This window comes from Cyprinodon tularosa, unplaced genomic scaffold, assembly GCF_016077235.1.
Source record: "Cyprinodon tularosa strain WSP-4 unplaced genomic scaffold, ASM1607723v1 ctg710, whole genome shotgun sequence".
In the NCBI taxonomy this organism is placed as follows: Eukaryota; Metazoa; Chordata; class Actinopteri; order Cyprinodontiformes; family Cyprinodontidae; genus Cyprinodon; species Cyprinodon tularosa.
The window spans coordinates 287,900-306,163 of NW_024039464.1; the positions used below are offsets into that span (position 1 = coordinate 287,900).

General features: G+C 34.8%; 1 protein-coding gene across 4 annotated transcripts in view; it reads right to left on the bottom strand.

The window, feature by feature from the left end:
* Positions 1 to 2,484: 2,484 nt before the first annotated feature.
* The window catches only part of LOC119772509 (discs large homolog 1-like protein), a 56,976-nt gene continuing 41,196 nt past the window's right edge, over positions 2,485 to 18,264 (bottom strand). For 3 of the 4 annotated variants that reach the window (XM_038268950.1, XM_038268951.1, XM_038268953.1), the window contains exons 12-21: positions 15,105 to 15,287; positions 12,362 to 12,425; positions 10,579 to 10,594; positions 9,694 to 9,735; positions 9,346 to 9,396; positions 8,659 to 8,760; positions 8,018 to 8,190; positions 7,825 to 7,934; positions 5,459 to 5,550; positions 2,485 to 5,220 (exon numbers count right to left, since the gene is read on the bottom strand). In XM_038268950.1, the coding sequence (XP_038124878.1) occupies positions 5,114 to 5,220; positions 5,459 to 5,550; positions 7,825 to 7,934; positions 8,018 to 8,190; positions 8,659 to 8,760; positions 9,346 to 9,396; positions 9,694 to 9,735; positions 10,579 to 10,594; positions 12,362 to 12,425; positions 15,105 to 15,287 (940 nt within the window). In that variant the 3' untranslated portion in view covers positions 2,485 to 5,113. The remainder of the gene's footprint in view (positions 5,221 to 5,458; positions 5,551 to 7,824; positions 7,935 to 8,017; positions 8,191 to 8,658; positions 8,761 to 9,345; positions 9,397 to 9,693; positions 9,736 to 10,578; positions 10,595 to 12,361; positions 12,426 to 15,104; positions 15,288 to 18,264) is intronic. The other variant, XM_038268952.1, reaches the window with a different exon arrangement.

Sequence of the window (18,264 nt, forward strand, 5' to 3'; positions counted from 1 at the left end):
ATAGCACAAGAATAGAATTAAATTTTTATGTTTTAAACTAAGCTGAAGGCTGCCCCTTTGAAAAAAACCTATGAATATTTTATTAATCCTCAGAAGGATCACTATTTAATGACATTAGCGTGAGCAGCACTTATCTTCATGTACTTCATATATAAGAAACAGTAATAATCAGTGAGCTCATAAATATGGACATTCAAAAGGCTGATCTGATCCTTGCATTATAACACTACATTTTAAAACATATGTAGCCTATATGTTAGTGAATGTGGAATAAACAACACACTGGACCTTCAAGGACATCAGCCCCATTAGCACCTGGCTAAGAACCGCTCCTGCCAGCTAATGACAGGGTTATAGTTTACACAAGTTATAGTTTACACAAGCTTACCAAATGAAAAAAATAAGTGACTTTAAAACAGACGTATCAACAGTTCCACAACTTCCAAGTCACTGCTAAAAGACATACCGGTAGATCTCAGTGAATATTGAGATGAGTCAGAGAATCCACTAGCAACACCTGGTAATATGATGGAATAAGGGCATCCTGTGAGTCGGCAAAATCCTTAGGGGTTTGGCCACGATGTGCCTTACAGGTTGAAACCAGTGTCCTAAGCTGGATACTGAAATAAACATGGAGTCCAAGTCCAACAAGTCCATCATGGCAAATATTGAAGTTATGGTTTCTTTCGTTAAATCCCTAATTATCACCAGCTTTCTGTGCTGTAAAAAAAATCAATATGGAAGATATAAGACAGACAATATTAAAGTTGTAAAGATTTTATACAGGATTAAATATTTGTAAATGTGTTTTTCACTAATGAATGAATTTTTACATTAGTACTATGACTTTGGCAACAATATAAAGTTTCACAACAGCTTTTTATCAGTAACCCAGTACTAATCTATTTAGATAAAGCTTTACCAAATTCAAGCTTTCAAGGGTTGCTGATGATTATGAATGGCCAGTTTTGTAGTTCAGGGTAACATTCAAATGTGCTAAAAGAACAAATGTTTTGTACTGTAAGATAACAAGTTATGAGCTAATCTCAGCCCCATTAGCACCTGGCTAAGAACCGCTCCTGCCAGCTAATGACAGGGTTATAGTTTACACAAGTTATAGTTTACACAAGCTTACCAAATGAAAAAAATAAGTGACTTTAAAACAGACGTATCAACAGTTCAATTCAGGCTTTTTTTTTATGTGCTGTTTTTATATACTGTGGCTCCTGAGTAAAAACTCAGCATCCTTTAAAAGGCAAAATCAGCCTTAGTGTTGATTCCAGCCATGTCTAGACCCTTCCAACCACAACCAATTTTCTGATGGACTGGTTTCCTAAGCATGACAAAGGACTCATCCCAATCCAATAGGACACATTTAGGATATGAAGGAAGAGGAGATCATATTATGAAAGTTAAAATCTGGGGAAACGCAGGGATAACTGATTCCTAAAGTTGGGGCTGTGGCACCACCTGGGGTATAGATCAACAAGTGTGGGGTCTTGAGGACCTCTACAGAAATTCAACTAAATTATAAACATGATAATGATTAAATATATTTATGTGTTAAAAATATGGAAACACCACTTAGAAGTAGACTAAATAAAAACATTGTTTTTTGACTGTGTTTTTATTACTGTTATACCAATGGTTAATAGATTTTTTGAAATAATTTGTAATCCAGCCGATGGTTTGGATAATGAGACCATTCTGGTACCATTTTATGAGTCAGAGACCAAAAAGTTTAGGAAACACTGTGTCAGATGCTGTATATATAAAAACCAAAAATCCATTCCTCTTTGGATCGGTATCATAACGAATGAAGGTTCCAGGAAAAGTGTTCCTCTTTAAGTGGCTGATGAGTGTAGTTTAACTATTGGCACATTTTAATTAAATTGCTGTTAATAGAACTCCCATTATTCATCAGCATACAACAATAAATGCATGGTAGATTGGAAAACTGAAGAAAAATAAGTCAGAAAAATAAAATATTAATAATCCCATGAAGGGGTGACACAATTAATTGGATGAATTGTGATTAATCAAATATTTAATAACTTATTTAATAACTTATTTAAAAAAATATTTTTTTAACTGGGGCATAGAGACTAAAACATGCTCTTTGCAACATATTTTACATTTAATAAAAAAAAAAAAAAAACTTCTTCAGGTATAAATGTGCTTTATCTATAACTTACCCATTGGCATTTCTGAGCATTTCCTTTTTTTCTTTTAAATCATGTTTTAGCCATGCATAATTTATTTAAAATGTGCTGTGATTGTTTTCTTTTTTTAAATCCAAACATTATTTTAAGTTTGTTAAATTGTTTAGAGTATTTCTTTGTATATTAATTGATTATTCAGACAGAAATGCTACATTAATAAAGCATTCATTAATCAATGCTACATTAATTCATTAATCAATTGAAATAATTAACATCAGCATTCAACACAGTAAAGGAAAGAATAGTCACCTCTTGTCACAGGTAAAGGGACTGCAGTAAAGCTCAATAAAGCCTTTTATTTTTTCGTACCAAAATAGGCAGTTAGAGCAGGGATAAATATTATAATATGTCAGATATAGATACATCTCTTTAATAGATTCTTTGCATCGGTGCTTTACTCTAACAAACAGTGGCATAGTCCCCTGGAAGAAACACACAGCCAGAGTCATACAGAGGTTTCCGTTCTCTCAGCTGATGAATAAAAATTATTTTCTGGGATTAATGGGAAAATGTAAATGAGAAATCATGAGTTCAGCAGAACATTCTTTGAGAAAGTGTTAAAATTTCAAAACATTTGGTCAAAATAATTTTTTTTACTATTTAAGGGCTCCTCTGCTGACAGAACGGCTCCATTGTACATCTCTGTCCTCCAGTCAGCTTGGAAGTGTTGCCCCAGGGGTTTACAGTGGAATGGGGGAGTGGGTGGCTGACGAGGTCCATACAAGCATACAAGGGCTGTGTCATCAAGAGCAAGAGAGTTTTTATACTCCACAACAAATTATCATCACATTTCAGGTGATTTTAATTCCTGACCTCAACACTCAGCAAAAGTGTTTCTCACACATTCTGTCACATGGACTCGAAAGTTTAGTTTCTGTGACAAGGAGAAACTAGTGAAGCCAAAGCTTTAGTTGGTATTTATGGAGGTGAAAAAAACCCCACAGCATATTGAGCTGAGTGCTGAGGTCACACATGGGACTAGCTCAGAGATTTTTATGGGCATAAGGACAACAAACTTAAAAAGAAAAATAAACTCTCAGCAGAAAAAATAAAACAAACATAAAAGATGCTGAGTATTAACTGAGTAACAAACTTTTACCTATAGGGCACATGTGATGTCTTTATATACTACAAATATGTAAAAACCTTCCCAAAAACTGCCCTTTTGCATCCTTCATAATCAATAAACAAAACAATTTAAAGCAAGATGCTTTTAGGAAATCAGCCCTCATTAGTGCAACTATCATTAGGAGGGGAAGCTGTTACAAAGACTGTGACGATGATAATGGATGGGATGACAATGGGGATGAAGAAGCCGATACACTGTTTAAGCTGGTGTTACGACGAGAAACACAGATATGAGAGTGGGACATCAAGTCAGAATAAGTAAAGAAAAGGAAAATTAAGTCTGGAAGACTTGGAAGGGAGCACATCCAAGTCCCTTAAATTAAATATAAAAATGACACTTTTCAATTAGATGAATGAAAAAAAACAACATATTTTCCTCTTTTAAAGTCAGATTGTGATATTTTATTAATTTACTTGAATTTGATTTATTAGCTTTAATATATTTCATACAAATCTTCTCTCAACTTTATATGGTTATTGAACAAGCACAAATCTCTCAACTCTGTATATTTAGTTAAGCAGAAAATATAAAAGTTTTTAACCTTTATTATTTTAATTATTTGGATAGACCAATTTCCCATTGCTTTATTCCTGTTTTTAAACCCCACAAATACGGAATATCTTTGGTTCTGATCTTTTTAGTGTACTTACTATCCATTAGAGATGCAAGACCAGTTTTCAAAATGTTTTCATGTTTTGTATAGTTAAAAACAGATTAGAGGGTAAATTAGTAAAAAAAAGGTTGGCCGTAAATCCTGTGCTGCGCTGGAAACACAAGAACTATGATTGTTTATGTTTTACAAAAAAAAAATTATTAGTGCTTTTGCTCATCTGGCCACTGCTTATATTGGGAGAGGCCTGACAAACGAAATAAATATGGGTCAGATTGAAGACATAAAGTCTTTTTTTTTGGTAGTTAGATGGTACAGTAATTGATTATAAAAAAACAAAACTAAAAGCTTCAGATAGCTTTTAAATGTTGATGTCATTCTCTAAATTCTATGTTGAAAAACTAATATGCTTACATAAGCTATGGTAACAGATGATACATATAAATTGAAGGTTATTAGTCCCCAAATCTCTAAAGTGATTAGACATTTTTTTTATACTTCAACCAGCAATGGTAGCTTTCAATGCCAGAATTACGGGGCAAGGTAGAATTACAATAGATATTATCATCTCATATATAATGGTATAAGAGTGTAAGGAGAGAAAAGGAGGGGACAAAGGGATGAGAAATGAACTAAAGAGAAAACAAAATCTAAAAATATTTGCAATGTCACCTGGAACAATAGACAGACAGAGAGACATACAGGGATCAGACCAAGATTTTTGTCCCAAAAACATGCTCGTAAAGCTACAGCGTGCAAAAGTCTGCCTCTTGGTGACAATATTATCATTACAAACCAATACATGAATGCATTACTCTTTGTTAATATGAAAACAACAACAACAACAACAATAAGAAGAACAGTAGTGAAATAAATCAGCTCATGGTACAGGCTGCCTTGATTTGAACCAACTCCTTAAACATTAAGGAACCAAGCTGAAGGAAGATCCACCAGAACGCTGCTGGACAGACCTGAGGTCCCCCACTTCAGGAAGGTGAAGTCCCAGATAGTCCCAGCCACTCCAATATTGTGTGCTTGTGTAAATACATGTGTGTGCAGTAATGCAAAACAGAGGAAGCAGGCTGATAATAGAAAAAAAAATTATGTTGATACAGTGATGTGTGCATGGATATTTCATATGTGTGTGTTTATTCAAAGTCGCTCCCTGGTGGTCACCCAGATGTAAGGACCAGACTGCTCCTCAATGATTTGCTTGACCTGGGAGTAAATTTCCTCTAAAGATGAGCCATGGACTATTGCTGCAAGAGGTACAAACATAAGGAAATCAGTGGTCTGCCAATTAAATACAACAGATGTTATAATTTAAGCTCTAAAGTGGAAGTTATTTTGTCTTGAACAGAAAGAGGCAGAAAATAAGTTTGTGAGACATTGATCCTTAGCTTTTTCTTTAACTTTCCAAATATCTTTTAAGTGCCTGCAGTGATTCTTAAACAGAGAACTCAAAAATTGCTCATGAATGTGCTTGCATTGACTAACCAGTGAAGTACTCTGCAAACTCATGCTCCAGTTTGATGCCTCTGTCGAAGGCTTTCCTCGCCTGATCCTCTGTCAAACGTTTGTTCATCTCTCTGTAGGGAGTAGAAGTGAAGGTTAAACAGAAATAATGAAAATATCTTTTCATTTTCTACTTAGTCTTAAGCTTAGGTGTAAAAACAGTTGTATTTGTTCTGGGGCTGCATTCCTATTTTCAGTGAGGTTGTATTGCATCTTAAATCACAAAATTAGACAGTTAAAATGGAAAGAGTATTTAAACTACATCTTGATAAACTTGAAATAATAAGGAACTTTATATGACTTGGTAGTGTTGGCCTAGTGATTAAATTACAGGTGCTGGTCATAAAATTAGAATATCATGAAAAAGTAGATTGATTTCAGTAATTCCATTTAAAAAGTGAAACTTGTATATTATATTCATACATTACATACAAACTCATATATTTCAGATGTTTATTTTGTTTAATTTTGATGATTACAAATGACAACAAATGAAAATCTCAAATTCATCATATCAGAAAATTAGAATATTACTGAAGACCAATAAAAACAAAGGATTTATAGAAATGTTGGCCAACTGAAAAGTATGAACATGAAAAGTATGAGCATGTACAGCACTCAGTATTTAGTTGGGCCTCCTTTGGCCTGTATTACTGCAGCAATGCGGCGTGGCATGGAGTCGATCAGTCTGTGGCACTGCTCAGGTGTTATGATAGCCCAGGTTGCTCTAATAGTGGCTTTTAGCTCTTCTGAATTGTTGGGTCTGGTGTATTGCATCTTCTTCTTCACAATACCCCATAGATTTTCTATGGGGTTAAGGTCAGGAGAGTTTGCTGGCCAATTAAGAACAGGGATACCATGGTCCTTCAACCAGGTACTGGTAGCTTTGACACTGTGTGCAGGTGCCAAGTCCTGTTGGAAAATGAAATCTGCATCTCCAAAAAGTTGGTCAGCTGCAGGAAGCATGAAGTGCTCTAAAACTTCCTGGTATGTGGCTGCGTTGACCCTGGACCTCAGAAAACACAATGGACCAACACCAGCAGATGACATGGCACCCCAAACCATCACTGACTGTGGAAACTTTACACTGGACTTCAAGCAACGTGGATGAAGTGCCTCTCTTCTTTTCCTCCAGACTCTGGGACCTTGATTTCCAAAGGAAATGCAAAATTTACTTTCATCAGAGAACATGACTTTGGACCACTCACCAGCAGTCCAGTCCTGTTTCTCTTTAGCCCAGGCAAGACGCTTCTGACGCTGTCTGTGGTTCAAGAGTGGCTTGACACAAGGAATGCGACAGCAGAAACCCATGTCTTTCATACGTCTGTGTGTGGTGGTTCTTGAAGCACTCACTCCAGCTGCAGTCCACTCTTTGTGAATCTCCCCCACATTTTTGAATGGGTTTTGTTTCACAATCCTCTCCAGGGTGCGGTTATCTCTCTTGCTTGTACACTTTTTTCGACCACATCTTTTCCTTCCCTTCGCCTCTCTATTAATGTGCTTGGACACTGAGCTCTGTGAACAGCCAGCCTCTTTAGCGATGACCTTTTGTGTCTTGCCCTCCTTGTGCAAGGTGTCGATGGTCGTCTTTTGGACAACTGTCAAGTCAGCAGTCTTCCCCATGATTGTGTAGCCTATAGAACTAGACTGAAAGACCATTTAAAGGCTTTTGCAGGTGGTTTGAGTTCATTAGCTGATTAGAGTGTGGCACCAGGGGCCATCAATTTTGAACCTTTTCACAATATTCTAATTTTCTGATATGATGAATTTGAGATTTTCATTTGTTGTCATTTGTAATCATCAAAATTAAACAAAATAAACATCTGAAATATATGAGTTTGTATGTAATGTATGAATATAATATACAAGTTTCACTTTTTAAATGGAATTACTGAAATCAATCTACTTTTTCATGATATTCTAATTTTATGACCAGCACCTGTAGTGCGCTTGTACTCTGAGAAGTTTGCATGTAACCGGTTTGATCCCCACAGCCTGCACTCTGGGTCTCTGAGCAAGACCCCATACTGCTCCCTGGGCACCGCACAGTGGCAGCCCGCTGCTCCCCAAGGGGATGGGTTAAATGCAGAGGTAAGTTTCTCCAATGTTAGATAAATACAGTTCAATTATTCTTATGCCAACTATTTTGATATCAGTCGTAGGATATTTGCTGTTGATGTTTTGGAGCCAATTCTGAAGAGGATATTCCTCTTTCTTCCTCCATTTGCATGATAAAATGACACATTGATAACAAATGTTACATATGTCACAATTGTAATTTTCCAAAAGCATTCTAGTTTAAATGCAGCATTTATCTTACTAACTTGTTCTTTGATTCTGTTACTTACAGGATGTTTTCAACATTACGTGGTCTAATGAGGATAGCGATGGGATAGAGGCCTGCCATCTGGAGACGCTTTATCGCATTCCCAGATACATCCAGGATGCAGTGCTTCCCCTGCAAGAGACATCAAATCTGACCATCACTCACAGACTGCACACAATATGCTAACCCTCTCAGCTGGTCAGCTGGGGTCTTACCTTATCGGCGACCTCTCTGACAGACTGTATGCTGGTTCCATAGAGGTGGTTATTATACTGTCCAGCCTCAATGAACTTGTGTTCCTGAATCTCTTGCTCCATCAGCTCTCTGGAGGACATGAAGTGATAATCTCTGCCATCCACCTCGTAGTCTCTTCGTGGCCGTGTTGTGTCTGAGAAGTAGAGGTTTCACACAGATTCAAATGATGGAAAAGAATATCTTCACATATATTTACATGTCAGATCGAAACCTGTTACAGATATTTAGGCGGTGTGAATTAGAGAATAAAAAAAATCTTAATAAGTTTTTAAAAGTGTATTACATTTGCATTAAGAAAAAATAGCTGAAATAATAGGAATCAATAGCAATAACCACATCTCACTATATTTTAATATTTTTTTCACAAAATTAACACAGGCGGTTATAGTAATTCTGCACTCCCTGCTTACACTCAAAGCTGTTTTTGATTTTGATTTTTTTAGATTTTTAAATAAGAAATCAGCTTTTAATAGCAAATTACAAAGAAACACATCACAATGAAAGAAAAAAACCCTGATGCATAAGAATTGTTTTTCTGTTAGATAGATTTTTCTGTTTTCTGAGTTGCCTCTGAAATTAATCATAAACTAGAAAAACTCACGTGGAACGCAGGATCCAAATTTTTCTGGAAACTCAGAGATCAGATCATCATTGACCCGGTCTTTCATTGGTCCAAGTACAATGACTGGCCGTGTGTAATTAACTTGGGAAAGATAAGCAGAAGTAGGTTTAAGAACTTGTTAAGACATTTGTTAAAATAAACGCAGCATAGATTTAAAATGCAAACTGCATTCTAATGTATTGACCAAGAAATAAATAAATAAAATGATTGAAAACAATGTAAGTGTGAAAATACAAAGAATTTTAGCATAAGGCACCCCTCTACACCCTAGTTTTACTGACATCCTCAAAGCAAATTCTCTTGAAAACAAGTCTATATTCAGGAAATACATTTAAATGTAGGACAGGGATAAAACTACCTTTCAAACAAGGCTCATCAACTTAATACTATTATTAAATGCTATTTCCTCAATGAAAGAATATGAGGAAAATGTCATTCAGTTTTGGATTACCAACCCCCACCCCGGACAAATGTCGAAGGCGGCCTAAACAATAGTGAGAAAAAAATCATCCCTGCTCAACATCGACAAAATCTAAAAACGATAATACTACCAGAGAAGTTAGGCTTAGAAATCTGAGAATCTCAAAGGTTTTCTTGTACAATTAGCCTTTATCACTTATAATGACTGAAATTTGTGGATTAAAAACGTAGGAATTAGGTACATACCTTCCTGCTGCACAACAGGCTGGTAAGTGAGGAGGACCTCTTCCTGGCCAGCTGTTCAAACAGAGATATATCATAAATCCTACACCACATTAGTCCTCTAACCATCTCTATTTTTGATAAAGAATTCTCCAGCAGCTCTGGAAAAGTAGTAAGATGTGTCTTACACTCAAAACCTGCATGCACATAATCACAGCACAAGAAAACACATGGGCATGTCACACAGCAGGCACACGCACAAAACACACACAAACAGATAAAATTAACAGAAGGAGAGGATGTAGACTGAGCTGCAATAGAGAAAAGGTAAAAGAGAGAAGAGACGGATTACAGAGGAGGGTCTACACTTACAGGAACTACTCTCACTATCACTGGTGCCAGAGGTTACCAGCGCTGGAAGGACAAGACAGGTCAGAGTCAACAAACACATCCACACACCGAACATACACACACAAAAACAGCTTTCACAAAATGTCCCACATTCAACCAGTCAACATTTTTTCTTCCGTTGACACATTTGTAAGGCCCAGAATTACAGATGGGATTAGATGACTTTCAGTGGGTGACCAGCAGATGCATAACATAAAATATATTTTTCTGATTAGTATATTTAGCACATTAAGGTACATAAGAGCAAGAGAAAATGGTCCTCCCAGCAAATAATAGGAAGGTTGGTAAAAAAAAAACCCTCAAAGCGTTCAGGTTCTGTTATAAAATATGCTGCAAAAGGTAGGTTTTGCATATTTTTGGAAGTGTCAGATACAATAAGAGATGGATCTACTTTTGTGAAGAGTAAGTAGTTTTAGTCATTCTTAACAGGTACAAATAGCTTATATATAACATCAAAAGTCATTTTAGAATGTTTACCTTGTGATTCATTCTCTCTAGTAAAAAAATTGCATTTAGTTTTTTCCTTAATTATTGCACTTATTCAAAAAAACAAATGAATCAGCAGATGTTTTAGGATTAACTGACAAATAAAATCTGGTTGGATGAAAAGTTTGCTATTTTTTGATGACTAAAAAACAAACCATAACATAAAAGGTTATAGTTTTTGTAAAGGTTTGATTAACTGCAATTGTTTCAGTTGTCATTATCAATTTCTCTCAATAGAATTGTATAAAAATTATATAACTGAATAATAAATATTAGATTAGAAAACCATCCAGACAAAGCTTCTGGAAAAGCAGTTACATTTAAAGACCAGCAGGTGTCAGCAATAGTTAGGTTACTCACCTTTATCTTCCTGATCCTGCAGGAGACAGAAAGAGAGGGGAGTATTAATCACCACCCACAACAATCAAAATCTGTGTGTATTTGTGTGTATGTTTGGAACTCTGTCATACTAACAAATGAGAGAACAAGTGTGTTCAAGAGTGTGATCAGTTTTAATTATCATTGCTTCATCACGTGGAGTTGCTTGTTCCCACAGTGTGAAGAAAACAGAAGGAGGGTGAGACCCAGCTGACAATGCAGTGATATCAATAGCATGTGTTAATCTTGTGTCAGTGCTCAGCATCATACTGATGTCATGTTGTTGCTTTAGATTTGTACAAGCTCCAACCTTGTAGTCTCTCAGTAGTAAAATGCTACTTGTCCTAAATAAATATTTTAACCATGAAAAGATGTTCTCACTGTAAAGTGTGCAACTGTCTATTTTCAAAATGGTGTGTATCTTTATATCATATTTAAAAACAAAAGTTAATATTAAACCAGATTCAATAATAAAACTCTTAAAGTTTCTATTTAAAATCTCACATTTTTCTCAAGTCCAATGCAAAGGAAAAGTGATCAGTCTTAACGAGCCTCAAAAGGGAACCTGTAGTTTGATTGGTTTAAAAATGTGGAAATAAGCTGATCTAAACTTCTTGCTAGAGCCACAGTGATAGCTGTATCACCTCTACATTTTAGTTAAGATCTTCCAGCATCAAAAAATTGAGTGTTTGGCCAGTTTACATCAGTACAATAACATAAAAGTCTATACAAAACTGTCAGGTTTTGATACACCCCATATTTTTTAGCAGCTTTAAAAAGCTGCTGTGTGCCTGCTAGGCATAATAGGATAAAGGAATGTTCAATAAAAATTAACTTAAAACTTCGTTACACAAGCACTGATAAAGCACAGAAAAACTTTCTAAAGCTTTTCTATTTAAAATTGGGCTATAAATTTGACTTACAATAGCTGGATTTATATCAGTACTAATGTATTTATCTAACTCAGGATAAATGTTCAGATGTATGGCCTGAATCCCCGCAGAGGCTTTATAATGAGGAGCTAAGGAGCCAAACATTGATGAAAATGACAAGAGCGATAAACTTGTAGTTTTATCATTCACTACCGCAACAACTGTTTTCTATAAATGTTTTCTGAAAATGTTGTGTTCATTCAATTAATAATTAGTTGGTAATAAATACTAATTAATTAGCAATAATTAGTGATGTGGTGTAACAGTGATGTGGTGTATGGCGTAACAGTTTTATTTTTTGTGCAATTTATGTTTGTGTTGTTTCCAAGAACCTTTAGACTAAGTTTAGGTTATGAGAAATGTGCAAAAAGTTTTTTTTGGGTAATTTGGTAGAAGCTTAAGCCCTAATGTTCCTCTGACGAGACTATAAAATTATTGTTTACTTAAATGTATCAAAAATAAATCAGCAAAATCTGCAAAACATAAACTGAAAAAAATGCTATCCCTACACAGGGTCAGTACTAAAGGGATGCATAAAGATCTAACAACTGTTGAGTTATTATGATTTATTTTGTTTTTTATTTTCAGATGGAAATTTGTGCTAAAATCATTTGGCCCTATCAATTCAACAGATCAACATCTCCTTCAAATCTCAGATGATCATTGCAAAGAAAGTTTTATACATTAATGAACTAAACCCATTAACATTATAAGGTTCCAGAGGTTTGGTGAGGGTGAAAACCTTTTCAGGAGAAAGTGTTACTTTTAAAAAATGAAATTAAAAGCTCTAGCAAATGCAACTTTGAGGGTAATCAAAAAAGGCATCTACTTACCGATCTGTCCTGAGACCTCGACACTCTGACCATCTTTAGCCTCGATCTCTCCTTCTTCTCTGCTCTGTTAAATGAAAAATAGAAAAAAAAGAGAGATTTTTATGCTCTTTGATAATTTATTAGGAAACAGATTCTAATAAAAAACAAAACACTGGAGACATTTTAAAATGAAATGCAAAATTACTTTGACTAATTAAAAGCAGTTTTCTAGATTAAGATTTCCTTAAACCTGTCAGTAGGTTGAAGGCAGTCAGTCTATGACAGCAGTTACTCAGTTAGCTCTAATGTAGCAACCAGAGCTTCTCCAGCAAACCTCTAGCTGACGTGTCCTCTGCTCCTTGTTACCTTTAATCCTCACTTCACTAGCCTGTAACACATCCTCCTTTTCCCCCTTCCAGTCCATAACACTTTACATCCTTGCCTCCCTGTCACCTCCCTATGTGTCACACTTGGATACGTCCCTTTTTTTAAAATGTCTTCTCACACCTCAGAGACCTGTCAGCATCTGTCTGTCACATACGACATGAGGAGGTGATGTTAGGAAAGAAAATATATATATATATATTTTTTATCAATCTTAATTAATAGTTCTTATTATAAACTGTAATGAAACTGAATGACGCATCAGAAAAGAAGCTTCAATTTATAAAAACCAAACGTATTTCAATTTTTTTGTGAAAGTACTGAAGTTAAACAGCAACACTAAACAGCTCAGCATTCAGTTTTAAGCACAGAGGCAGTCATGTGTGAGGAAGGTTATTTATTCAGTTAACCACAACAAAGCTGGTGTCTGCGTGACCAGATTATAAACGGACACACAAAAACCCTTCACTTGCATAAAAATATAATGCAACAAGAAGTACCTCTAGGAGCAGTAAGTTGTACCATCAGAAACTAAATTTGACTTTCCCTGACTAAGCGTGTATTCATGTTATTTGAAATTAAATGCATGACTTTGAAAGTGTATTTCACCATGCTGATAACTGAATGTTTTGAAACTGAATTAATTTGCTTTGAAAATGTATGTCTCTATGTATGTCCTCTGCATCTTTTTTCCTTTACACCATCTACCTTCAATCCCTCTTTAATTTCAATCAATAAATCTCATCCTTGCTTTTCCTCTAAGCATCCTGCCTGGCAGTTTCAGCCTCGACATCCTGCCAATGTACTCACTATCCCTCCTTTGTACGTGTCCACCCCATCTCAGTCTAGCCTCTCTGGCTTTATCTCTTAACTCATCAAACATGAGCTGACTCTCTGATGTACTTATTCCTAATCCCTCCTAAAGAGAACCTCAGCATCCTCATCTCTGCTACCTCCAGTTCTGCCTCCTGTATCTTCCTTAGTACCACTCTTTCTAAACCAACAAAACTGAGCTTGATTCTTTCAAACTATTGCATTTCGTTTTGAAATACAGGGTTAAAAATTCATTCAAGGAAATCTAAATTCAGTTTCTGATGCCAAGAGTATCAATAGCAGTCTGATAAATTATTTATCTAGAACAACATCAACAAAATAAAAGTAAAAGTAAAAAATTCCTAGTAAATAGCTTTAAGGCTGTAAAAACTGAATTTCTGGTATATTACTCAGGAACAGGTCCAAACTAAGCTGTTTTGCTGTTTTTTTTCTAATTAGCACGTTTAAGTAGTAAAATGATGTAGGAAAATGTAGTATGGCTGAATCTAATGAAAATCATTCATAATCATTCATAAAAAAATAAAAAACATAAGTTACATTAATGCAATTTTTTGCTGTTGAAAATTAAATGCAATAATTGAAACCATTTCAGTCCAGATGCTTTCTACAATAAGTGGTCATAGATAAATATGACTTTGCAATAGAGGTGGGATTTCTGTAGTCCAAAAGACCTCAATTACACGTTCCTTTCACTAAAAAACATGATTGAACAATTTTTTTTCTACAGTATATACTTTATCAGCCTTGTTGAATGCTTTTGGTTTCAACACACATCTTATTGCACTGCACCTGCTCCAAGTCTCAAAACTGAAGGGATGCAGTGATTCATTTTCATCCACATTTTGTAGCAACACATTTCTTCACATTTAAGGTACAAACTTCTTCATCATTGGTCCTTATTCAAATACTTTGGTCATAGCACTCATTTGAAGGGGTGGGAGTACTTTGCTTCTTTTATAGATCTCTTGCACTGCTCTGGTTATTTTCAACCGTCTTTTATGTATTATTTAAATTTCCCCTTTTACAGGTAAAAGCCTCTCTGGAACCAGGCATTTTGAGCTTTCACACATCTGCAAGTCCTACAGTTGAAAGGAGGGGGACATAAATTCTCCATAACTATCTCTTAGGTCTTTGGCCTTTTTATATCTTTGCCTTAAGAGGTAAGACTTATTTTTATATGGAATTTTATGCCAAAACACCTATGTAATATTTAGCTGCCTAATTCTACTGCTGCCCTGTATTTTTTCCAACCTTTTTCATCAGAAATGTTTTAAACTCTAAGCTTACAAAAACATAACATACATTTCTATCTAACCCTATATACATACAGAAACTTTTACAGTACTCCATGTTATTATCCAAAGGTCAATGTTAATAAGATAAAAAACATACATACAGAAACATGTACAGTACTCCATGTTATCATCCAAAGGTCAATGTTAATAAGATAAAAAGATGATACCTTCAGGTAATATGGATACCAGCAACTACGCAGAGAGAAAAGCAGTGAATTCCCCAAACCTATCTAAACCATGAGAGCTCTAACCTCCTTCGGCTGGGGATGAGTCCAACTTCAGGACAGTTTGGGGGTGGGGGGCTAAGGTGACGGGCGGGCCACCACTCCTCTTCACCAGCGCTGCTCACATGGAGGATGTCTCCAAAATTAAATGGCAGAGCCTGATTGGGTGCACTCAGATCTGCAGCACTTCCATCATAGTCGAACAAAGCCCTTTAAAAAAAAAAAAAAAAAAAATTCAGTGAGAACCATTATTATTTTATTGTGCATAATAAATAACAATCTTCCCTGAATTTCCAGGAAATCTGTCTTCATTCTGAACACCTCTTTATATAGATTTAAGTAATAATAATAAAAAAAAATCTACAATTGTTTTATAATTACATTTTATTAAATCTATGCTTGCCTACCTCTGAATATTAATAAGTGTCTGTGACCATAGCACTCTTCCAGAGGGAAGAGACCTGGGAAAATAGGCCAGCAATATGTTTGTGCAACTGTGTGAATGCAAAGCATCTAGAGCTGAAATAAACTGAACTCCCAACAGTCCTTCTTGGGTTCATCAATAAAACAAGACAGAGACACAGGAGCAAGTGAGAAGAAAAAAAAATAGATGTAGAAAACTGTGAGTAAAAGAACCTATAAATAGTCAAACTAAAGGTCAAAAACCCTTGACCCTAAGATCTAACAGGGCTGTAATAGTTGAATGAAAGCTGTTTAAACATGTTAGAAAAGGCTGTTTTTTCTACAGTCTTTCAAGGTTAATTACCCTGAGAATATATTGAATATAAAGTTTAAAATGACCATAATGAAAAGATAAAACAAGGGTGATCAAATGCTATCTTCTAAAACTAAGTGACGTGAAGAAAACAAATATTCTTTCTTTCAACTATAGTTACAAAATATAGGGGGAAAAAAACAAGAAACAGCTTTTTCTTTCCATTTACAGGGTCAAATAAAATCTCTGTTGTGAACAGATAAGACATCAGCTAAAAAAGAAATGCTAATTACTCAGGTTCATCCAGAGTATGTACATTGTCTGGCAAAAGTATTCACAACCCTCAGACAATTTTCAGTTATGAATCCGTAACATAAGACTTTTTCCTTGCAGGATAGAACAAACTGGTTCACAGTAGTACCGCACTGCAAAAAATATAAATCTCAATAAGTTATTTTTTCTTAAAATAAGTGTGTTTTTCCTTGATTTGAGGAGGTAAGTAAGACACTTTGCCAATGGAACAAGACAATTTCCTTTTAAAATAAGAAAAAACTATTTTATCGTCTTATTTCAAGTAAATATTATCTAACTATCTTATTTTAAGAGTGAAAATACTCATTCCATTGGCAAATCATCTTATTTACCTGCTCAAATTAAGGCTAAATATACTTAATTTAAGCCATTTTTTACTTATTTCTGGATTGTTTTTGCAGTGCAGGAGCCACAATTTTTAAATGAAATGTAAACCTTGGGCATCAGCTGATCCCTAAGTCAAATCCTAAAATTAAAGTGTGACAGCTTACACTCTACTATAATAAAAAATAGAATGATAGGATTCAATACATTTAAACATTTTCTTTCACTTCTTCTGTAGCTGAGACAAACAAGCATTGTAAATAGTGTGACATGCTCTATTATATTAAGTAGCATAATAGGCATTACTTTATAATGAGCTAAAGTAAAATATGTCAAATGTATGCAGATTCTATGATTGAGAATGTGATTTAGGTGCTTTCTTGTTGAAATATTAATGACAAAGGAAATAAGCTGTACATCATTAAAACTAATTTGACAACATGTCTTATTGGGGTTTTTTTCTTACCTACATTCACTTCAGCTATTTAATAAAATTATATTTTATTAAAACTGAAGTATTTCATGTGTTAAATTAAATACTTATTTTTTGTTACCTATAAAAAATATATATTTTTTAGATATTCAAGCCCAATTGGTTGGAAATGGGTATTTAATAACATATTTGAACATATGCCCTACAAAATATATTTAAAAAGTACAATATAAAAAAAATATATATTTTTTTAGTATATGCAGTAGACCACATTCAAAATATGGCAAGAGATGAAAATTTTTATTACTCTTTCATTTTATGGAATAAAAGTGTTTTACACATCAGTACAAGAATACAACTGGCAGGTTTTTGTCAGGTTGTGTGGAGGTTTGAAGAGGACCCAAATGCAGAAGTAGAAGTTGTTTCTAGCAGGTTTGATAAACCAAAAGGTGACAACAGAAGCAAAAATCCAAAATAACAAAATAAAGAAAACTAAAATCCAGGAGACATTAGGGAAATCACACATGAGGGTCAAAGAAACGACGAGGAACCATCAAACAGTAACTGAAGAGGAGGAGTATAAATGGGAGATTGTACAAAGACTGGGCTAATCAAATTAAACAGTTTAGAAAATTATTACGTTTTTTTTTTGTTTATTTATTTTTATTACTTTTATTTGTTTATTTTTTTTTGGGGGTGAGTCTTGTTTCCTGTTTGCTTGTTTAACTCCTTATCAGTTGGTGGTGGTAATGTACTTTAACTGGTTTGCCAACCGCGATAAAACCTTACAAGAAGAAGGGGAAGACTGGGGCAAATCAACAGAAGAGGAACAACGTGGATGGAAGCAGTTAGACGGGAGCTAGGAGAAGGACACTGACACAAGGGAGGGGACAGAGGGTAAACAACGAATACATAGGAACTCAAATACAACCAAAAACAAGTAGAATAAAAAACATGGAAATTAAACCAATGAAAATTCAAAAAGAAAACATAAACAGAACCAAAACCCTGTCAGTTTTAATAGACTTAGACATCTTATATTTTCATTTTGTATACACAGAGTGTATACAATAAGAAATTTTGCTTTGTACAACTTTCACGACATTTCCATCTTTTAAAGGGCAGATGCAGATACTAATAAATGATGGGGAAATTTTAGATGGTTACATTTAAAGTATTTAGATTTTCTTTCCTACATAGGCAGTAAATTCAGTTCTAATTCCTATGTTGAAACCAATTAAATTCCTAAATAAAGTAACATGGATTAATTACTGCTGTGTGTAATGGTGTGAACCAACAGGCAGTAGAAAATAGAGCTCTGCAAATATGTGCAAATGCTAAGTATGTACACCTCTATGAGTATGAGGAATCGTCTGTGGGCTGTACACAGCAAAAGAAAGGTT